Source organism: Hemitrygon akajei, chromosome 6 (assembly GCF_048418815.1).
Source record: "Hemitrygon akajei chromosome 6, sHemAka1.3, whole genome shotgun sequence".
In the NCBI taxonomy this organism is placed as follows: Eukaryota; Metazoa; Chordata; class Chondrichthyes; order Myliobatiformes; family Dasyatidae; genus Hemitrygon; species Hemitrygon akajei.
The window spans coordinates 46,572,950-46,597,743 of NC_133129.1; the positions used below are offsets into that span (position 1 = coordinate 46,572,950).

At 39.0% G+C, this 24,794-nt stretch overlaps 1 protein-coding gene across 1 annotated transcript; it reads left to right on the forward strand.

Moving 5' to 3' along the window:
* LOC140729038 (low-density lipoprotein receptor class A domain-containing protein 1-like) lies at positions 1-23,792 on the forward strand. Its single transcript, XM_073048312.1, has 6 exons — positions 1-134; positions 6,697-6,778; positions 10,821-10,943; positions 15,038-15,175; positions 18,614-18,736; positions 23,521-23,792. Exons 1-6 carry the CDS (start codon positions 102-104, stop codon positions 23,658-23,660), a joined length of 639 nt encoding a protein of 212 aa, XP_072904413.1. The 5' UTR covers positions 1-101; the 3' UTR covers positions 23,661-23,792.
* The last annotated feature ends 1,002 nt before the right edge of the window (positions 23,793-24,794 follow it).

The following is a 24,794-nucleotide window of genomic DNA, read 5'->3' on the forward strand; positions in this document are numbered from 1 at the left end:
CATTGGCTAACAGTTCGAACCCTGCAGGTCGGCGAAAACTTCGACATTTCATTTGCCATTGGTTTTATATTTTTGAGAACACAAGGCAGAGCAAAAGGAAAATGACAAGCAGAGTCTATCCTTCACGGTTCAAGGTAAGAAGTGGGTATTCCAACGTATCCTGGAAATGGAGCTTACAAATGTAAAGGAAGATAGCCACATACTAGAATAGTTCATCAACTGTGTTGCTCTTATATCAAAGCGAGGAATTTCGTGAAAATTATTTTCAAAGCAGTCCTCAGACAGGTAAGAATAGAAAGCCATTAAACTACCTTTTATAAATTAACCAAGAAAACCAATGGTGCGTTTAGTTAGTCCACAATCATGGTGATTTAAACGACCTTTGGTGCTTTTTTCAAATATCACACCTGCCGTAAAACTTCCTTTTATTAAAGTAGTGGAGCATTTACATTTCTACTGCATGGATTTAAATGCAATTACTAAAAGATTAGCGCCAACAGAATGTTGATTCCATAAAAGATTAAAACTTGGGAAAACGCAGTAAACTTACCTGCGCTCCGCCATGTAAATCCAAGTTTAACAAAATAGTGTCATCGTTCACAGTTGCTTCCTGTGACAAATCACCTCATATTCCCGATTTGGTAAAGTCGGAATTTAGTAACTTCTTAATCCCAATCCAGAAAAGACGTCAGGTATAATCAAATTTGTGAGGAAATCTTACGATCCCTGAAGTCAGAAGAAAGTAAATGCTATTGCAATCTATTTAAAAGAGTTTGGTCTCAGTTGTCACGTTACACAGAAGAACATAGGCCAAGTCAACATGGATTTATGAGCGGAAAATGACGTTTGGCTACTGAATTTGATGTTGTTGCAAGCAGAATAGATAGCTGATCTGGTGTACTTGGACACTTACAGGATCTTCAATCAAGTGGGCACAGAGTGCAGATATAATGGATTGGTTTGAAGATGGGTTAATTAAAAGATCTAAGGATCATCTTTGGTTGAAGAGGATATTGCAGAAATCCCAGCTGGTCATCATCGATGTAAAGGATTTGGATGAGGGAGCAATGTAGTATATCCATGTTTTCCTGTAATAGATAGTCGTGGACAATCGGAAGGATCCAGAGAAGCTTCAGGTTTAGTGATTGGGCAAGGAAATAGTGGATGGAATCCCATGTGGATTAAGGTAAAATAATCTGCGTAGACAGAAAAAGAAATGTTGAGAGTTTGAAAACTGTGCGTTCAGAGAGATCTGGTTGTCCTTATGTCTGAATCTCTGAATGTTAGCATGCAGGTACCACATGCAATTATAAGGACTTATGGAACATTAGTCTTTTTCTTGCAACAGGATTAAAATACAATACTGTACGTTGCCTCATGAAAACAATGCATTACTCCATTTATATCATGCTTGGCTACAGATTTTTTTAAGGTTGTGACTAGCAAACTAGATAAGGAACCAGGTGTATTCGAAGATATACAAGCTCTTCAATCAAGTGTCACAACTTGATGCGCCATCAATAACTCTAGGAGACTGGAAGTGAACGATAGGCTTTTATTAACAGCGAAAAAGGGAACTCGACTATGTTGAAGACTGAGGGAGGAGCAGTGCCCCAATCGCCTTTATACAGGGGTCTGTGGGAGGGGCCACAGGAGCAGTCAGCAGAGGGGGGCTTGTCCAGAAAGGTATGCATAGTTTACCACACAACTCTAAACAAAAGCAGAGAGTATACAATGGAGATATAATGGCATGATGTGAAGATTGGTTAAGGAACAGAAAAGATATAATAATATTTATGGATAAACATCTAGATTATTGTATGCTGATCTGGTCTCCCTGTCTAAAGAATGATGTGCTTACAATATAGAAAGAGCAACAAAGATTGGCCAGATTTATTTCTGGAAATGCAGATGAAGCATTATTCTGATGATGGATTGGGTTTAGAAGAATGAAATGCAATCTCACACAATATTCTTATGGAAGTTTCATGGCAAATGTGGGAATAATGTTACCCCCACTGACAGGTCCAGAAGGGGCCACAGTTTCAAAATAAAGCATTGGCCATTCAGGACTAAGTCCAGAAGAAACCTCTTCACCCAGAAATGATGAATGTTCGAATTGTCTACCTAATAGAGCTGCTGAGGTTCAGTGATAAGTAAATTTGAGAACAAGGTATACATATTTTAAAATATTGAAAGATTCAGGGGATTTGAGGTTAATGCAGGGAACTTTTGATGAGGAAAAACGTTAGTTATTTTGCTATTGAATAACAGGTCAGGTGTGAGGGGCCAAATGGCCTCCCCTTCTTCTGCCTAAGGTTCTTAAATGTGTGTAATTTAAATTCTCCTCTTTAAACTGCTGTGAGGAGGCCAAACATGATGCTTATTGAAGCTTGACCTCCTGTATTGACAGGAATTTGCTTATGTACTCATTTTATAGATTTAGCTCAAGCTCTTACAATAACTGTCCAGTGAAATTTTGTAAAAATATTTAAGTTTGAAATGCACAGCAGAACCTTGTCATCAGAGATCAATAAATGAAAATAGTTCTTAGGAATGATCAAGATGCTTAACTATTCCCCTCGATCTGTTTCTATTATTCAACAAACAACGAAGTGATGTCATGAAATTATGCTTAATCATTTAACCACACAATGTGTTGCTAGGGCACATGTCTGGAACAATGTACCCACATGACACAATGACAACATCAGTTAGTGGCAGTTTAGGATTTATTGAGACCCAGGTCCAACAGAAAATTGAAAGCCCCAGTCTTTCATTATGGTTAGGGGTGTAGTGGTATCAGCACTGCACTTCAGTGCGAGTGGTTCAGGGTTCGAATCTGGCTGGCTGCTTACACATTCTGCATCTGTGCTGGGTTGAGTGTCGAGCTAGCAATGCGGCCTTGGGAAAGAAAATAGACAAATGTTAAGAAAATGGCAAAAAATGCCTCCCGATTCATTCACCACCTTTCATCGTGGCTGAAGCTAATTATGGAACTGTGCAGCTTCACTGTATAACAGAAGATCCTGTGAGCCGGTTACACCTTGCATGTTGTATGAAATTTTATTAAATAAATGAAAGAAGATAAAATATATAACATGGAATATGCTAGTCACCATTCCTGAAACCTGAATCTGTCTTGACAACACTGTAATGCTCAAAGTGGACTCTGTTGCTTTCAAAAGCAAAGTCTTAAAAGCAATACTCCAAGCCATTCAGAGGCATCATTCTTCCCAGAGGACATCACACTCCCCTTAGTCAAGGAGCTGAACAAATCTCCTTCCTGTCGGTCCTCAATAACCACTATCAATTTTATCTGGCAATCCCTCAAGCGCTGGTGCCCTGTGCATGCCTCTAAGAAAAGAGTAATATCTAGGAGGGAGGCTGAAACAGGAATGGTAGTTTAAAGAATCATAAATCATTGTGTTTGAACCAGGTAATTAAAAGAGCTTTTCAAGTGCACACCATAATGTTTCCATCAGAGATGCCAGTGAGAGACTCACTTCCTGCTGTTATGTGATAACTCATCTGTGAGCCCATGTCACATAGTAACACACTTGTATCCAACATACTATACCCATGTCACACAGTAACACACTTGTATCCAACATACTATACCCATGTTACACAGTAACACACTTGTATCCAACATACTATACCCATGTTACACAGTAACACACTTGTATCCAACATACTATACCCATGTCACACAGTAACACACTTGTATCCAACATACTATACCCATGTCACACAGTAACACACTTGTATCCAACATACTATACCCATGTCACACAGTAACACACTTGTATCCAACATACTATACCCATGTTACACAGTAACACACTTGTATCCAACATATTATACCCATGTTACACAGTAAAACACTTGTATCCAACATACTATACCCATGTCACACAGTAACACACTTGTATCCAACATACTATACCCATGTTACACAGTAACACACTTGTATCCAACATATTATACCCATGTTACACAGTAACACACTTGTATCCAACATATTATACCCATGTTACACAGTAAAACACTTGTATCCAACATACTATACCCATGTCACACAGTAACACACTTGTATCCAACATATTATACCCATGTTACACAGTAAAACACTTGTATCCAACATACTATACCCATGTCACACAGTAACACACTTGTATCCAACATACTATACCCATGTTACACAGTAACACTCTTGTATCCAACATACTATACCCATGTTACACAGTAACACACTTGTATCCAACATACTATACCCATGTTACACAGTAACACACTTGTATCCAACATACTATACCCATGTTACACAGTAAAACACTTGTATCCAACATACTATACCCATGTCACACAGTAACACACTTGTATCCAACATACTATACCCATGTCACACAGTAACACACTTGTATCCAACATACTATACCCATGTTACACAGTAACACACTTGTATCCAACATATTATACCCATGTTACACAGTAAAACACTTGTATCCAACATACTATACCCATGTCACACAATAACACACTTGTATCCAACATACTATACCCATGTCACACAGTAACACACTTGTATCCAACATACTATACCCATGTTACACAATAACACACTTGTATCCAACATACTATACCCATGTCACACAGTAACACACTTGTATCCAACATACTATACCCATGTTACACAATAACACACTTGTATCCAACATACTATACCCATGTTACACAGTAACACACTTGTATCCAACATACTATACCCATGTCACACAGTAACACACTTGTATCCAACATACTATACCCATGTTACACAGTAACACACTTGTATCCAACATACTATACCCATGTCACACAGTAACACACTTGTATCCAACATACTATACCCATGTCACACAATAACACACTTGTATCCAACATACTATACCCATGTCACACAGTAACACACTTGTATCCAACATACTATACCCATGTTACACAATAACACACTTGTATCCAACATACTATACCCATGTTACACAGTAACACACTTGTATCCAACATACTATACCCATGTTACACAGTAACACACTTGTATCCAACATACTCTATCCATGTTACACACTTGTATCCAACATATTATACTCATGTTACACACTTGTATCCAACATGCTATACCCATGTTACACAATGACTGATCTCTATACACCAGCACAATACTGGATCCACCAGCATTTTTCCTGGTATTAAGTATTAATGAACCTATACAATCCTGTAAGCACTGTACTCCAATGTTATACACTCACATGCTTATTCTGATCAATAGTGTTATACGCCAGGCATTTGAAACCCACTTCATTTTATTTCTAGGTACAGTGTGGAACAGGCTTTTCTGGCCCAACAAGACACTCCACCTAGCAACCCACCTAGTTCACCTTAGCATAATCACAGCACAACTTACAATGACCAATTAGCCTACTTACTGGTACGTCTTTGGACTGTGGAAGGATATCAGAGTACCTGGTGGAAACCCACACGTTCATAGGAAGGATACACAAACTTCTTACAGATGGCGTTGAAATTGAACTCTGAATTTCGACAGTCTGAGCTGTTAAACCCTCATGCAAATCACTTATGCTACTTTGGCATGATTTCAAGAGCAAATATTTAAAAGTAGATATTTAAAATGATGAACAATGGGAATAACCCTTTACTTCTAATTCTTTTCAACCAAGTTCATTTTCCTATTTGGTTTTAAAATATTCTGCTAAAAAGTCAGATCCATTACAGTAGGTGCTGACAGTGTGAAGGATATTCAATGTCCAGGTCCAGGGTCCCTGTTGCTAAGCTCAGCTTTCTAACATGGTAGCAGACACCATTCGAATTGTGGGTATTGGTTGCTAAATCAGCTGTGGAGGACAAACAGGGAAGTGAATTAATTTTTGAATGGTAAGTAGCTATATATATATCGGATAGGGTTAGGTTCTTTGTTTGAGTTTAGAACTTTGCAGTCAGCAAACCCAATGCCATCACAACAGTGGATGTACTGTTCTAACAACAATTCCCCACAGCAGTGAATGGTGGATATGGCTGATGTCAGGATCAGCCATGATTGAATGGCGGAGCAGACTTGATGGGCCAGATGGCCTAAGTCTGCTTCTATGTCTTATGGTCTTACATCTGAATCAGAGTGCAGTGTTGCCACACTCCTTTTCCAATAACCGTATCTGTCAAGAATCTAAGGCACTACAATTTATTTGATTTTCCTCCATTATTCTTTATAACAAATTACTTGTCCATCACATTTCCAGTTCTCCAGTTCCATCACCTCCTTCATGAGTACAATTAGGTCACTTCTTGAATGTCCCACACTGGATGTTCAACTGTTCTTCATCTTAGTAGCCTTGTATGTTTACCTCAAAGGTTCATAAGCATCAGGTGTTTCTTGATGAGCAGAAAGACAATATTTTGAAACATTATTCTGTATTTGAATGACCACTTTCAAACAAAACCGATTTTAATATAGTTAAAGAGATGGAGCAACAGAAAAGGGTGACAGAATGTAAGGAGTGAGACGAAAAATCTCTGAGTACTAAATCCTGCACTTCTCTGCAAGTAACGCAGCAGAACATTACTGACACATATTTAAGGACCACGAGAATCAAATTAAAGAAAGCCTGCATGCTAAATAACAATAATTTCCCCCTGTAGGGTGGCGATGTGACTTCCGTTTCATCTGATGTATATTCTCATCTGGGATCCCAAGTTTCTTTAGCTCGTGATAAACAGGAAGGTAGGTTGTAAATCATTTCCATGTTTTCTGAAAAAGGGCTGTGGAAGTACTTTTTGTAACATAACAAGCCTTTGTATAAATGTTTATATACTGCAGATCTGAAAGTACAATTTTTACATGTCTCCTTTTCTGTTCTCATACTCACCTCTTCCATGGTGGTCTTAATCCTTACCTCGGTAGCATATGGTAACTGACCCAAATACACATTCTGCAACGGGGAATATTGGGAGGCTGACCGGGTGTGAAGATATCATAACCAAGCAGGATCTTGGTCTCTTCCAATATCAGAACTAGATCAATTTCCAGCAAAGGTCACTTTATTGACTACCTTCCTGTGCCAAAGAGATGTTAATTGGGAAAGGGAAACCAGAATTTTGCTTTTTCTCATGGGAAGTAAAATTCTGAGACTAAATCTAACAATTATTAACAGCAAATTAAAGCTGGATACTTACTTCAACTTGTCCTAATTCTTCCAACACTACTGATTTAAATTTCTGCCGCTAATTGTATTTAAAGCTTTTCTGAGTATGACAGCTGATTAAACAACAAATGGAACTGAGTATCTTTTTCATATATGGATCTTTGGGAACTGACTAAACTCAGTTAACAAGGTTTCTTACAGAGGGCCAAATGGAGATCACCTTAGCTTCAATTCAAAACCTGAGGATCTAAAGGGAACCTTCTCTTTTGTTCCACCACAATCTCAATACTTCTCTCCTCAGAGAAATATTAAGGGGATCCAGAGAAAACAACAATCTCTCAGAGGGTTTCTGTGCAAGTTGTCCACAGTTCTAAATATATCTCATTTTCCATCACATCATTATAATCCTCATCACATTCTACAGGGATTGTATTGAGAGCATCCTGAGCAGCTGCATCACTGCCTGGGTCGTAAGTTGCACCATCTCAGATCATAAGACCCTGCAGCAGATAGTGAGGTCAGCTGAGAAGATCATCGGGGTCTCTCCTCCCACCATTACGGACATTTACACGACATGCTGCATCCGCAAAACAAACAGCATTATGAAGGACCCGACGCACCCCTCATACAAACTCTTCTCCCTCCTGCCGTCTGGGAAAAGGCTCCGAAGCATTCGAGCTCTCACGACCAGACTATGTAACAGTTTCTTCCCCCAAGCCATCAGACTCCTCAATACCGAGAGCCTGGACTGACACCAACTTACTGCCCTATTGTCTTGTTTATTATTCATTGTAATGCCTGCACTGCTTTGTGCCCTTTATGCAGTCCTGGGTAGGTCTGTAGTCTAGTGTTTTTTACGTCGTTCAGTCTAGATTTTGTACTGTTTCATGTAACACCATGGTCCTAAAAAACGTTGTCTCTCTTCCTGTCACATTGGATGTTCTCCAGTGTGCTTACTGACAGAACTGCTCTACAACAGATCCCATAGCATCTGTCATGCTCCTGGTCCTGACACACCTAGAGAACAAGGACAATTCTGTCAGAATGCTGTTTCTGGATATCAGTTTGGCCTTCAACACTATTATCCCACAGATCTTGAAGTAGAAACTCAGTCTAAATACACCACTGGGCAACTGGGTGTTGGATGTCCTAACTGACAGACAGAATGAACAGCTGCTCCTCCCCCACCCCCAGAGCTGTGAGCTGAGCCCAGTGCTGTACTCCCTGCTCACATGACTATATGGCCAACACCTGAGTGATCACATTGTCAAGTTCGCCGATGATATGATCACAGTGGGGCTCATCACCAACAACTTTGAGATGACTTACAGGCGGAAGAGTTCGAGGCCTGGTCTCAGGCAAATAACCTCTTCCTCATCGTCAATAAGACAAAGGAAATGGTTATTAACTTCAGACCACTCAAACTCTCCTTCACATCAGTGGAAAGTGCAAGCAGTTTCAAACTCCTTGGAGTGCACATCCTACACAGTCCAGAAAGCTCACCGATGCCCCCACTTTCCGAGGAGACTGAAGATTTGGACTTTGCACATCCATACTCACGTCATTCTACTGAGGCACTGTAGAGAGCATCACTGGAAACTACACCGCGATGGGCAGGAAGGCTCTACAATGGGTTGATCAAAACTGCACAACACATCACCAGCACCAGCCTGCCTGCCATCAAGGACATATATACAGAAATGTACCAGAACCATCATCTAGGATCACACCCAGAGGCTGTTCGTCCCACCCCATCAGGGAGGAGGCTACGTAGCATCTACACCAGAACCACTAGTCTCAAAAACAGTTACTTTGCCCAAGCTGATCAACACCTCCACCCCCTAACCCACCACCACCACTACTTTGTCATTTCCTGTCACTCACCTAATATTCAGATATTCCTGTGCCTAGTGTCACTGTATGGACAGACAATCAATCTATGTATATAAGTTATCTTATGTGTTTGTATTTATTGTGTTTCTTCTTCTTCTTCTTCTTCTTCTTCTTCTTCTTCTTCTTCCTCTTCTTCTTCTTCTTCTTATTATTATTATTATTATTATTATTATTATTATTATTATTATTATTCTGTTCTTAGCTTATTGTGATTTTTTTGTGCTGCATTGGATCCAGAGTAATGATTATTTGTTCTCCTTTACACTTGTGTACTGGAAATGTTACTAAATAATCCTGAATCTTGAATCTTGTGAGCCTAGAGTGGCTGCTTTTTACATAGTGGTTGTTTGTCAGTTTTAGTGTGTGGTTTTTCCATTGATTCTCTATTGTATTTCTTTGTTCTACTGTGAAAATGAATCTCAAATGGTTCCATTTATTATCAGAGAATGTATACAGTATACAACCTAAAATACATGTCTTCACAGACATCCATGATAAACAGAAGAGCCCCAAAAGAATGAACAACAGAAAAACATTAGAACCCCGAAACCCTCCTCTCCCCCTCCCCCGTGCAAGTAGCAGCAACCACCCCCATCCCCAGGGTAATATAGTATTATTAAAGGTGCTATTATTGACTCTGAGCTAAATTTCAAATCACTTATTAACCATATTACTAAGACCGATTTCTTTCATTTAAGGAACGTTGCAAGAGTTCAATTTCTTATAACATCTCAAGATGCAGAAAAATTGATACACACTTTTGTTCTTGGCTGAGTAGACTACTGTAATGCACTCTGTTCAGGACTGCCGAAGAAAGATAGAAATCAGCTGCAGCTTGCTCAAAGTGCAGCAACAAGAACCTTAACTAAAAAAAGAAAATCTGAGTACATTCTTTGGCTTTGGCATCATTACACTGGCTGCCCATATCCTTGAGGATCAATTGTAAAATACTCTTAGTTATATATAAGGCTCTGAATAATCTAGCTCCTCCATAGTGTCTATCCCCTTACATCCCTAATAATAATCTTAGATCCGTAAATATGGTTTGCTTAGTGTTCCTAAAGCTAAATATATAAAACTGGTGATGTAGTCTTTTGCTCTTTTGCACCAAAAATCTGGAATACTCTACCAACTGAGGTACACCAGGCTAGTATTGTGAAAAGTTTCAAAAAACTTCTAAAACCCTACCTTTTTAAATTTAACCTATTTATAGGATTACTTAATGCCTGTTGGGGTTGATTATATTATTCCATTACATTTTATTCTATATAATGATTGTCTTTACTTATGATTTTTAATTTTGTCTCATATTTTTGTGACTATATTGATTTATGTTTATAATCTATGTAAAACACTTTGACCCTACATCTTAATGTATGAAAGGTTCTATATAAATAAAATTATTATTATATTGTGACATATACATACATTGATAATAAATTTACTTTGAACTATCTAAGGGTTTCTTAAATTTCTCTTATGTATCTGCCTCTTCCGCTGACCCTGGCAGGGCATTCTTCGCACCGCTTTCTGTGCGAAAACTCTTACCTTGGACAGCACTGTCTAAACTTTATGTCCCCTCATATCAGCTATTATTTAACATTTTAGTTCATCCATTACAGGGTGGCCGTTAACAAATTATATTTGCAATTACATTGAAGTAGTGGTGGGGCCAACATCAGTTCCAGCGTTTGAAACGTGACCTATTAACACCACCTTTTATTTCAGATTGCAGGAATTGTTGTCCCAGGAGATGCTGCATAATCACTTGTATAATCTTGCTCATTCTTGGAGCTCTGGCAGTTGCTTTAACCTGTGCAGTTATATTTGGAATACCACCCAGAGAGCCAAGTATGTAACCATGATACAAATATGTTCCGTTTGTTTAATGTAAATGTTGCTACATGAAGAATAATGGCCACCTGGTGGTGATTACAGCCCAGGAGGTTTAAATGATATTAATCATGGGAGATAAACTTGAGGAGTTTATTTTCCCTCCTTCACAGAGATTAGATACAGCTTTGAAAATATTTTCTTTCCTGTATAATGAAGTACACCCCCCGTAGTGCTGCATCTAAAGTCCAGCAGTGACACCTAATGTGACAAAAATGTTCAGAGGATAACAAAGCCATAGAAAACTTATCAAAAAAGCAGCCCAAAGCCAATATTCTCTGTTTGCCTTCATCTATTTGTTTGGAAGTGTTTTTCTACTTTCTACAATGGCCTGTCTGTTAGTCATTCACAGCTGAACGCAGCAGGTGAAGGTGCTTCTGAATTCATCATGTGCTTTGTGCTGGGCTCATCTGAAGTAATAATAATCAGCTAGAATGTGGCATATATGACTGTGACACAAATATTCTTCCATTTTATAAAGCAAGACTTACACTGTTGACTTGAGGCCATTATACTAATTCCATTATATGAATATCATAACTATATTTAATGTAACTTCAGAGTTCAATATGACTGGTTATGTCCAAACAGATCTTGTATCTTATGCAACACACATAAACTGCTGGAGGAAGTCAGCAGGTCAGGCAGCATCCATGGAAATGAATGAAGAGTCGACGATTTGAGCTGAGACTCTTCGTCAGGACTGGAAAGAAAGGGGGAGAATGCGAGAATAAGAAGGTGGAGGGGGGAGGAGTGCAAGCTAGAAGGTGATAGTTGAAGCCAGAATGGTGGGGAATAAAGTAAAAAGCTGGGAGGTGAAAAGTGGAAATGGTAAAGAGCTGAAGAAGAAGGAATCTGATTGGAGAGGAGCGTGGAACATGGGGGAAAGGAAAGGAGGAGGGACACCAGGGTGAGATGATACACAAATGAGGAGAAAAGGTAAGGGGGGGCAGTGTCGGAATGGAAGGAGAAAGAAGGGGGAAAGGGGAAAAATGAGTGGAAATTGGAGAAATTGGTGTTCATGCCATCAGGTTGGAAGCTACCTGGACAGAATATGAAGTGTTGCTCCTCCAGTTTGAGAGTGACCTCCTCATGGCAGAAGTGGAGTCCATGGAATGACATTTCAGAATGGGAATGTGGATCGGAATTAAACTCGTCATTCACCAGGAAGTCCTGCTTTTTTCAGATGAAGCAAAGGTGCTTGACAAAGCAGCCCCCTAATCTACGTCAGATCTCACCAACGTAGAAGAGGCTGCATCAGGAACATCAGATACTGTCGATGTGCCCCAACCCCACCACTCCACCTTCTTATACCAGCATCTTCCTCCTTCAGTCTCAGCCTGAAATGTCAACTGTTTGTTCAATTCTATAGATGCTTCTTGATCTGCTGAGTTCCTCCAGAATTTTGTGTGTGCTACTCTGGACTTCCAGCATCTGCTGAATCTCTTGAGTTAATGCTTTTATTTTATGCAATTTGTGCTGTAATTGTTATCTTCTATTTTTATATGATTGTGGTTCTTGATATCAAATTTGAATTACCTAATGAATTACTTTATTAAATTACTTTGATTTTCCATTTGCTGAAATGTTTTGTGAGAGGTAGGTTCAGGTCTAGCTAAGATAAAGTAAAAGTTAGTCATCATTATTGGAAGTGGGTTCTACCCATCTGGCTAATTATGTAATTAGATAACTGAGCAAGGCAGAAATAAAAACAAATGGGTTAGAAATCCTCAGCAAGAAATGAGGCAAAGGAGCTAATGTTTAAGACTGATCATCCAGAGCTATTGTAGGAGATGTTCAACACTGAATCCTGGGCTGATAATGTACAGATAAGAGAAGAGATTATGTCACCTTGTCATTTATTCATTTCAGTTTAGAAGAATAATAGGTGATAACACTGAAACATAAAAAATTCTATCAAAGCTTGACAGGGGAGATCCAGTTGTTGGTATTTCCCCTGACTGGGCTGTCAAGAATCAATGGTTTTATTCTCAAGATAAGGGATTTTCCATCTGCAACTGAGATGGGAATAAATATCTTCAATTGAAGGTGAATCACATGCCCAATAGGGCTATGGATGGTTAATTACTCAGTACATTCAAATCAAATTAAGTCAAGTTTATTGACATTTAACTATATACATGTTTATAACGTATATTACCATTTAGTGTGTATAGAAATGAGATGTTTCTCCAATCCAGAGTGTAAAGCACAGTAGACACATAACACATAATAACTTATGATAACAAATCAGAGATCAATAGATTTTTAAATATGAAAATAATCGAGGAATGCTGAGTTAGTGCAGGAAAGCAGGACTGAATTAAAGGATCGGGTTAATTCACATTGATTGGTGCTTATTTACTGCCCGTAGCACCACTGGCACTGGGCAGCAATGAAGGTCCTTGGCCATCTTTTCTATGTGCCTCAGGTGTGGTTCAGGGCCCTCATTTCTCCCTCTGTGGTACAGCACCAAGTTGCCTTTGCTGTCCCGCATTTCCTCCATCCTTCCCGTGTCCAGCGAAGTGCTGTCTTGATGATGGAGTTGGCCTCTCTTCTCATCACGTGCCCAATCCATCTCCAACGTTTCCTCATGATGATTGTGGAGAGCAGTAAAAAACAAACAAGTGCCTTACTCCGACTTCTATTTCTTAGATTATCAATGATGTGTCCTATAAAATCAAAATCTGTGTTTTAAGGGTCCTTTTCAAACTTTCACCCTCAAGGGGACGACAAAAGGCAATTAGAAAATCATCCCTGATTGAAACTATATAGTGCACCTAGTTCCACTGATGGAATTAATTTCAAATATCATTCAAAATAAGGGTAAAGCAGTGAATGTTGTCTATATGGACTTCAGTAAGGCCTTTGACAAGGTTCCACATGGAAGGTTAGTTAGGAAGATTCAATCTTTAGGTGTTAATATTGAAGTAGTAAAATGGATTCAACAGTGGCTGGATGGGAGATGGTGGATAACTGTTTGTCAGGTTGGAGGCCGGTGACTAGTGGTGTGCCTCAGGGATCTGTACTGGGTCCAATGTTGTTTGTCATATACATTAATGATCTGGATGATGGGGTGGTAAATTGGATTAGTAAGTATGCAAATGATACTAAGGTAGGTGGCGTTGTGGATAATGAAGTAGGTTTTCAAAGCTTCCAGAGAGATTTAGGCCAGTTAGAAAAGTGGGCTGAACGATGGCAGATGAAGTTTAATGCTGATAAGTGTGAGGTGCTACATTTTGATAGGACTAATCAAAATAGGACATACATGGTAAATGGTAGGGCATTGAAGAATGCAGTAGAACAGAGTGATCTAGGAATAATGGTGCATAGTTCCCTGAAGGTGGAATCTCATGTGGATAGGGTGGTGAAGAAAGCATTTGGTGTGCTGGCCTTTATAAATCAGAGCATTCAGTATAGGAGTTGGGATGTAATGTTAAAATTGTACAAGGCATTGGTAAGGCCAAATTTGGATTATTGCGTACAGTTCTGGTCACCGAATTATAGGAAAGATGTCAACAAAATAGAGAGAGTACAGAGAAGGTTTACTAGAATGTTACCTGGGTTTCAGCACCTAAGTTACAGGGAAAGATTGAACAAGTTAGGTCTTTATTCTTTGGAGCATAGAAGGTTGAGGGGGGACTTGATAGAGGTATTTAAAATTATGAGGGAGATAGATAGAGTTGACGTTGGTAGGCTTTTTCCATTGAGAGTAGGGGGCAAAAGTTTAGGGGTAACACGAGGGGTAATTTCTTTACTTAGAGAGTGGTAGCTGTGTGGAACGAGCTTCCAGTAGAAGCGGTAGAAGCAGGTTTGATATTGTCATTTAAAGTAAAATTGGATAAGTATATGGATAGGAAAGGAATGGAGGATTATGGGCTGAGCGCAGGTAGGTGGGACTAGGTGAGAGTAAGCATTCGGCAGAGACTAGAAGGGCCGAGATGGCCTGTTTCCGTGCTGTAATTGTTATATGGTTATAAAATGTTCTTTAAAGTCTAGTTACTTTATGATAAACTGATCAATGTTAATGCTGTCTATGCCTTCTGATTTAGTAACCCGTCAGTGTAAAACCACTTCACGTTCAGTTGGCTTTCTATGTGATGACCGTAGTACTTGCATCATTTCAACACAGATGTGCAATGGCAAAGTAGACTGCAGCAATGGTGAAGATGAATCAGACTTGTACTGTGGTATGTATCAATTAACCCTTGCACATCGGTTCAAGTATTTGGTACATAGGAAGACTTCATTTTAAAGCTATACTGCAGCATGATTTTTGACTTGCTCCAACAATTTACTGAAAGCAGTTTGTAAAAGTAAAACACTGAGTATTGATGGAAATCTGAAATATTGGAGAGGTCAGACAATAAATGTGCAAACAAATACAAAATTAGCATTTCAGATTGATGGCCTTTATTTACTCTTAGAGAGTTCTGCTTTAAAAAGTCACCATCCTAAAAAGTTTCTTTCCCATGGATGCTGCCTGGCCTTCTGTGTATTTTAATCATTTGTTAAAGTCAGTCAGAATTTATTGACATATGCACAAGTACAATTAAAAAATTGCAAACAGTATTCCAGGCTTATTGCATCATATAAACATCATTCACAAGAAAAATACTAATTAAACATAAATTATATGCAAGTTTTTTACAAGTTAACATTATTGGATCAAAATAAAAGAGTGCATTTAGTGCAAAGTAGTCAAAGTTTTTACTGTAGTGATTAGGGATTTGGTTGTTGATTCAAGACCAAATGGTTGAAGGGAAGAAGCTGTTCTTGAACTTAGTGGTGTGGGACTTCAGGCTCCTGCACCTCGTGCCCGATGGTAGCTGCAAAAAGATGGCATGGCCTGGGTGGTGGGAATCTTTAATGATAAATGTTGCTTTCTTATGACAGCACCTCCTGCAGATGCTACAAATGATGGGGAGGGATGTGCTCATGATATACTGGGCAGAGTCCACTACCCTCTGCAGCTTACTACGTTTCTATGCATTTGAATTTTATACCAGACCAGGATGCAACCAGTCAGGACACTTTCAAAAGTACATCAGCAGAAGTTTGTGAGAGTGCTCGATAAGGTGAACCTCATTTAATCTCCTAAGAAATAGAAATGCTGGACCCAGGGCAGGTCACCCGATAATGTTACTGCCCAGTAATTTAAGGCTGCTGACTCTCCATCACTGATCCCCCAATGCAGATTGGTACACAGTTGCCCCGCTTCCCATTCCTGAAGTCGACAATCAACTCTTTAGTTTTGCTGATGCTGAGAAAAAGGTTGTTTCTGTGGCACAAATCAATCAGGTGATCTACCTTGCTCTGGTTAAGCTGACCCATTGTCACCTATGATCAGAATGAGGTTTATTATCACTGGCATGTGTTGTGAAATTTGTTAACTTAGCAGCAGCAATACGTAATATAGAAGAAAAAAAATTAAAAATAAATAAATTAATTCAATAACAGTAAGAATAAATAAATAAGTAAACCAATTACAATATGCATTTATTGAATAGATTAAACATCATGCAAAATCAAATAATATATATTAAAAAAGTGAGGTAGTGGTCAAGGGCTCAATGTCATTTAGGAATCGGATGGCAGAGGGGAAGAAGCTGTTCCTGAATCGCTGAGTGTGTGCCTTCAGGCTTCTGTACCTCCTACCTGATGGTAACAGTGAGAAAAGGGCCTGCCCTGCGTGCTGGAAGTCCATAATAATGTACACTGCCTTTCTGAGACACTGCTCCTTGAAGATGTCCTGGGTACTTTGTAGGCTTGTACCCAAGATGGAGCCGACTAATTTTATGACCCTTGCTGCTTCTTTTGGTCCTTTGCAGTAGCACCCTCCCTCCCCCATACCGGACAGTGATGCAGCCTGTCAGAATGTTCTCTGCAGTACATCTAAAGAAACTTTTGAGTGCATTTAATGACATATCAAATCTCTTCAAACTCTTAATAAAGTATAGTCACTGTCTTGCCTTCTTTATAACTGCATTGATATATTGGGACCAGGTTAGATCCTCAGAGATCTTGACACCCAGGAACTTGAAACTGCTCACTCTCTTCATTTCTGATCCCTCTGAGGATTGGTATGTGTTCCTTCATCTTACCCTTCCTGAAGTCCACAATCAACACTTTCATTTTACTGATGTCAAATTCCAGGTTGTTTCTGTGGCACCACACCACTAGTTGGCATATCTCACTCCTGTACACCCGCTCGTCACCATCTGAGATTCTACCAACAATGGTTGTATCATCAGCAAATTTATAGATGGTATTTGAGCTATGCCTAACCACACAGTCATGGGTATAGAGAGAGTAGAGCAGTGGGCCAAGCACACACCCCAACTCAATAACAATAGTGCTGTCAGTCAATTTGAAGATGGCATTAGAGCTGTGCTTAGCCACAGTTAAGTGCGTGTGTAAAGAGTAGAGTGAGGGATAGACAAGCAGCTTTGAGGTGCGCCTGTGTTGATGATTAGTGAGGAGGAGGTGTTGTTGCCAAACCTCACGGATTGTGCTCTGCCAACGAGGAAGTCAAGTATCCAGTTGCAGAGAGCAGTAGGGAGTCCAGGTCTTGAAACCTGATGATGAGTTTGAAGTGAAGATCCAGAGAAAATACATCTGTTATTTTTGTGTTGCACAATATTTACTGGAGTGAAAAATATAATTGTATGCTTAAACCCCTATGATTGGAAGTGTCAGTAATCAATGCTTCAAAATCTAGATATCAACATACAGTCTGCTGACTTAGTTATTTCTTTCATTTCCCAGTCTGCTCTGGGTTGTTGGGTTGTAAATTTTTATTATTATTAGTGAACATTGCGTTTGGTTATCTTCTGCTATTAGAGTTTAGCAGAACAGAAAAAAAAGATATCCTCTCCAATTCAAATGAGTAAATATATCGGAATTAATTGAGCCAAACTGTGACAGTGGCATGAGTGCACATGTTAAAGTTGCACAATTATTAATAAAACACACTTCGGATTCAGGATGCTCACTACAATGCCTTCCAACAACTACAATTTATCGATTAGTTACTGAGCACTCACAGCCTTTTTTTCATCCGAATGAAGCTAATGTGAAAAGCAAGTATCTAGACATTGCGAGGGGATGGATATTCTAATAGATGGAATTACTTCGTGTTTTTTTAATGTCGGTACATCAAAAAAATTTATCCAAGGCGTATTTTAATAAAGTGGTATTGCCTACTGGTTATGATGTTGCACAGGTAATACAAAGAGAATGGGAAGTTTTGAAAATAGTTGAAGAAACAAATGAGTTGCAGCCTAGCACACGATGTTCTTCAGAAGAAGCAGATTGACAGACTTAATTAACTTAATGTGACCACAATTCTAGACTATCTGATCAACACCTGGAGCATCATAACTGGGGACAATTAATAAATATTGTTGGTGTTATTTACATCATATGAACCTATAATTCTGGAAACATATTTCAGATAAAGATTACTTAAAATATGCATAGCAATGTAAATAACTCTCTATGCAAGTTTTGCAGTAAACTGGCGGAAAGCGAAAATCTCCATAGAAATTCTGCATGCAATTTTATAATTTTACACAAAAATAAAGAGGTCAAGATTTACAGAGTTTTCCATGAACTTATCTCTGCAGGAGACCTGCCTAAAAGCCTCCCTAAGTATTTAGTTTTTACATGTGGCAACCAGAAGTCCTGGATCTATTCAGATCAGAAGTGTGATGGAAAAAATCATTGTGGAGACTGCTCAGATGAATCAGGTAAAACATTATTCATAATGTTCTAGCACCATATACTTCTACTGCAGGTATATTATAATCATATATAGACAAATCCCTGCTTATCACATAAAGGGAACAAAAATAAAATCCAAAACAATACATTTCTTTTTTTAATTTTATTTATTTATTAAATTTTAGAAAATTACAAAGAATAAATGTGATGATAAAATAGTGAGAAAAATAATATTAACCCTCCCCCTCCCCTTAACCCTCCTCCCCCCCTTAACCCTTATCTAAAGAAAGAAAAAAAAGAAGAGAAAGATTGCCTGGATATCGGAGGATCCCCACATGCTCCATGGAGTTCAAAATAATTTTAATATTTATTTTTACTTTCCCCAATTACTTTATAATTTTATCTTCAAAGGACCTATGTATTTAGTCCTATCTTTTGTAAGTATGGAAGCCAAATTTTCAAAAATATATTCATTTCTTAGATTGTATGTAATTTTTTCAAGTGGAATACAACTACCGTATGTATTTCATTATTCCAACAATCCATAGTTAAATATAAATCAGATTTCCAAGTAACTGCGATAACTTTTTTGGCCACTGCCAATGCAATTTTTATAATTTTTTTCTGATACTTATTCAATTTAAGTTTCGGTATTGTCCCTTCAATGTCTCCTAATAAAAATAAAACTGGACTATGTGGGAGTTGTACTCCAGTAATTTGTTCCAATAAAAGTCTTAGATTTATCCAAAATGGTTGAATTTTAAAACAAGACCAAGTAGAATGTAAAAAAGTACCAATTTCTCGATTACATCGAAAACATTGGTCAGACATATTTGAATTTAATCTATTTATTTTCTGTGGTGTTATATATAATTGATGTAAAAAATTATATTGTATTAATCTAAGTCGAACATTTATTGTATTTCTCATACTATCAGAACATAATCTTGACCAGTTTTTTCCATCAATGTTGATGCCAAAACCTAGTGAAATAGAAATATTAATTCAAAAAGGAAAATTTAAAAATTTACATCTTGTATGTATAATTTGATTCAAAAACAGACAATTAAATCAGGAATTCATAAATCAAGACAAAAATGGGAATCTGATTTGAATGTTAAAACAATACATTTCTAACAAAATAAAAAATATTGTGTAAGTTGTAAAACTGGAATAAAACAGAATATGTAAGAATATTGTTGAACTGAAGCCTTACATTTTTGTTTCCTGCAGACCAGCAGTTTCCATTTGTATTTCAGATTTCCAGCACCCAGACTGGTTAAAAAAAACTTATTTGGAAAGATTTCAATGTACTCTCAATGTGCTTAGAAGTTCTTTGTCCCATAACATAACGTAGAGAGTGTCTGGACCCAGGCATCATCTCCGCAGAGGGTCACTAGCTGAACTGCATTTCTGTTTTGCTGTGGTCTGGCTGGAGCCCAATAGATGAAGATAAATTTTGACAATGGTTGCCAAGTTGCAATGGCCCTAAACTATTATCTTCTACCTTCCCAGAGTTCAAAATGTGATTTGACAATAAGACCATAAGATATAAGAGCAGAATTAGGCCATTTGGCCCATCGAGCCAGTTCAAGCTCGATGGGCCAAATCATCCCATTGGATCATCCCCCATCATCGCTGATCCAATTTTCCTCCCAGTTCCAATTTCCTGCCTTCTCCCCCCATATCCCTTCATGCCCTAACCAGTCAAGGATCTATCAACCTCTGCCTTAAATTTATGTAAAGACCTGGCCTCCACAGCTGCCTGTGGCAAAGAATTCCACAGATTCACCACCCTCTGGCTAAAGAAATTCCCCTCATCTCCATTCTAAAGGGACACCCCTCTATTCTGAGGCTGTTTCCTCTGGCCTTAGATTCTCCCACCATGGGAAATATCCTCTCCATATACACTTGATCAAGGCCTTTCACCATCCAATGGGTTTCAATTATGTCACCCCTCGTTCTTCTATTTGACACGTAATTCCCATCCGGCACCTGTGCATTCATGTGTGCAGGTTCTTTTGTTTTGAAACTCAATATCATTTCCCACACACATTTGTTTTTTGAGATACAGCACAGTCCAGGCTCTTCCAGCCCAATGTGCCCAATTACAACCAATTAACCTATCAGCCCATTGGTCTTTGGAAAGTGAGGGGAAACTGGAGCACCCAGAGGAAACCTATGCAGTTAGAAAGAGAACATACAATCTCCTTGCAGACTGGTGGAATTGAACCCAGGTCTCTGGTGCTGTAATAGTACGACACTAATCACTATGTTACTGCATCTCCACCACATCTGCTCGCAGGATGAGACTTCTCATGCCAGAACTAATGAGATGTCCACCTTCTTCAAAGAAAGGGGCTTTCCTTCCACTACAATCAATGTTGCCCTCAACCCCATGTCTTTCATTTCATGCACGTCTGCCCTCACCCCACTAGGGATAGGGTTCCTCTTGTCCTCACCTATCACCCCAGTAGCCTCCATGTTCAACACATAATTCTTGGTAACTTCCACCATATCCAATGAGATCCCACTGTCAAGCATATCTTTCCCTCCCCCCCACCCCCAATTTTCTGCTTTCCGCAGGGATCGCTCCCTACGTGACTCCCTTGTGCATTCATCCCTCCCCACTGATCTCCCTCCTGGTACTTAATCTTGTAAGTGGAACAAGTGCCATACCGATCTCTATATTTCCTCTCTCACTACTATTCAGGGGCCCAAACAGCCCTTCCAGGTGAGGTGACACTTCACCTGTGAGTCTGTTGGGGTCATCTACTGTATCCAGTGCTCCCAGTGTGGCCTCCTGTATATCAATGAGCACAACGTAGATTGGGTGGGGGGGGGGGGGGAACTTCACTAAACACTTACACTCCACCAGAAAAAGTGGGCTCTCCTGGTGGCCACCCATTTCAATTCTAGTTCCCATTCCCATTCTGACATGTCAGTCCATGGCCTCATCTACTGCTGCAATGAGGCCACACTCAGGATGGAAGAGCAACACCTTATATTCCATCTGGGTAGCCTCCAACCTGATGGCATGAATATCATTTCTCAAACTTCTGGTAATTGCCCCCCTTCCTTTCACCATTTCCCCATTCCCGTTCTCCCCTCTCACTTTGTCTCCTTATCTACTTCTCATCTCTGGTGTTCCTCTCCCTTCCCTTTCTTCCATGGTCTTTTATCCTTTCCTATCCGATTCTCTTCTCCAACCCTTTCTCTCTTTCACCAATCAACTTTCCAGCTCTTTACTTCACATCCCTCCCCTTCTCCTGTTTTCACCTATCACTTACTACCTTGTACTTCTTCCTCCCCTCCACCCACCTTCTTGCTCGAACTTTACGTCTTTTTTTCCCATCCTGATGAAGGATCTCAGTCCGAAGCATCGACTGTTTATCCTTTTCCATAGGTGGGCATGGCCTGCTGAGTTCCTCCAGCATTTGGCATGTGTTGGTTGGATTTCCAGCATCTGCAGATTTTCTTGTCTTTTTAATATACTACTGTCTTGCCGTCAATGTGCTAAGAGATCACAGTTCATAAATCTGGCCATTTCCCGCAGCTCAAAAGGTATTTAAGTGAGTAACTTAAAAACACAAAATACCTGGAGATATTCAACAGATGAGCAAGAAAGATAGTTAGCATTTCAAGTAAATGATATGCTATGACTTGAAATCTTTCTTTTCTCTCCAGGTATTTTTTTTTTCGAATCTATAGATGCTTCCTTGATCTTAGTGCTCTTTAGTGAGCATTAGTAAAGTTATGCACACAATTACATTGTGTTAGGAGTTATATTTTCTGTATTGAACATCATTCTAGATGCAATATTAAATGGTATAACTGAATATGCCAAAATATTGGTCTAAATTCTTTAATAACTAAAATGATAAAATTCATCCTAAGCCAAAAACTTAATTATTAACTCCCAGGTCTATAATAGTAATGGAAGCTGCTCTAGACACTGCAAGTTCCCAGCTATAATGTCCATACAATACCCCTCAGTTAGCAGTTCCCATCTGGAAGAACTTTATCTGAACTTGGCTTCAGTAAGTTTCTGGGTATCTGTACAGCCTCCAAATTAATAATTGAGCAGAAATGAAAATACCACTATTTCAAGATGAACAATCCTGCCAGCGCAGTGTGAATCACAAGACAAAGGTGCAGAAGTAGGCCATTCGGCCCATCAAGTCTGCTCTGCCACTCTGCATTGAGCTAAACTATTCTCCTGTCTAGTTCCAATTTCCGGTTTTTTTCCCATATCCCTTGATACCCTGACTAATTAGATACCTGTCAATCTTTTCCTTAAAAACCCTCAATGATTGGGCCTCCACAGCTGTATGTGGCAATGAATTCCATAAATCCACGATCCTCTGGCTAAAAAAATTTCTCCTCATCTCTGTTTTAAATGGGTACCCTCTAATTCTAAGACTGTGACCTCTTGTCCTGGACTCACCCACCAAGGGAAACAGTCCACATCTACTCTGTCCAACCCTTTCAACATTCAAAATGTTTCTATGAGATCCCCTCTCATTCTTCTGTACTCTAATGAATACAATCCAAGAGCCAACAAACGCTCCTCATATGTTAGTCTCTGTATTCCAGGAATCATCCTTGTGAATCTTCTCTGAACTCTCTCCAACTTAATGTTGGTATTTAAGAATCCCAGAGTGAATAATCATTAAAGCTAGGAAGCAAGAAAAGGAAGGTCTAATGTAAATTACTTTCATTCACACCAGCAAACGTGTTACACTAAAACATAGCTGATGTACAATACTTTGATCAATGATTCCAACAATCATTTTGCTTTGAAAAACAGAGCTGCACTGCCCTGCCTGTCCTGGATGGAAATGTTCTACCATATTCTTCAGTGACTGTGACTGCATACCGAAGAGTCGCTGCAATGACTACATTCAGGACTGCAGTGATTGGAGCGATGAATATAACTGTAAAAGATGACTTCTGAATGAATTGCTCTCTTTATATTGGCATTTATTTCTATAATAGATTTTGTATACACATAATTTAATGAACTTTGTGCTCTTTTTGGTTAAATGACACATGTGAATTAGCTAATTTCTAAGACTAAAACTAGTGCAACTCCATTTAATAAACAATTTTGTCATTAGATCTGAGTTTGTGAGCCAGTGTTCTACATTATCTATGTTGCATAACATGGGATATTTATCACACATTTTCCACTGTAACTGCAATCATAAAATTTCCTAGATAACACACCATAGTAGTATCTTCATATGAATTTAAGTGGTTCCAGAATTTCTTCCACTTTTTTCAATTCATTAATATGCAAGTTCAAGGATGATGTTGGTAAACATTAATTTTTGAAATACATCAGTCCGGTTAGTGAAGCCAATTTCTTAAGAAAGCATTTTAAAAAAGTATTTTCCTTACACACTTAGAGGCCACTTTGAGTGCAGGAGTAGAACAGATGTGGTCTTCTGCTGCTGTAGTCCATCCACTTCAAGGTTTGATGTGTTGTGCATGTAGAGATGTTCTTCTGCACACCTCTGTTCTAACATAGTTGTTTGAGTTACTATCACCTTTGTCAGTTTGAACTAGTCTGGCCAGTTTCCTCTGACCTCTTATTAACTAGGCATTTTCACCCACATAATTGCCACTCACTGGGTGAATTTACATCCTGAAGCGAGCTGAATAACACATATGTATCTGGATTTCTGCGCATACGCTGTCTTGAATCATTTTGGTTTTCATGGGCTTTGGAAATGTTTTCAGAGGTTTAGGCTAAGTTGCAATGGTGCATCTTTTAAAATTGTACCATGTAACTAGTGTGCCAATCAAACAACCCTTATCGAGTGTTGTTGAAACTGCATGTCAAGACAAGTGCTGCATTTACAGAACAGTGTATGGCTTACACTTGTGGACACATGGCCCAAACAGCAGCTACCTACCCATGCATTTCTTTACCTGTATTAATAGCATATTTGCTGGCTAAATGCCAAGCTAACAATACAGATTTTACAAGAGAGAAATGAAAGGCAACTTTTAACACAAGCAGTTCTGCTTCCCTTTCAAAAGAATCTCAGGAACTGCAACATGCTAAAGGCACCATCC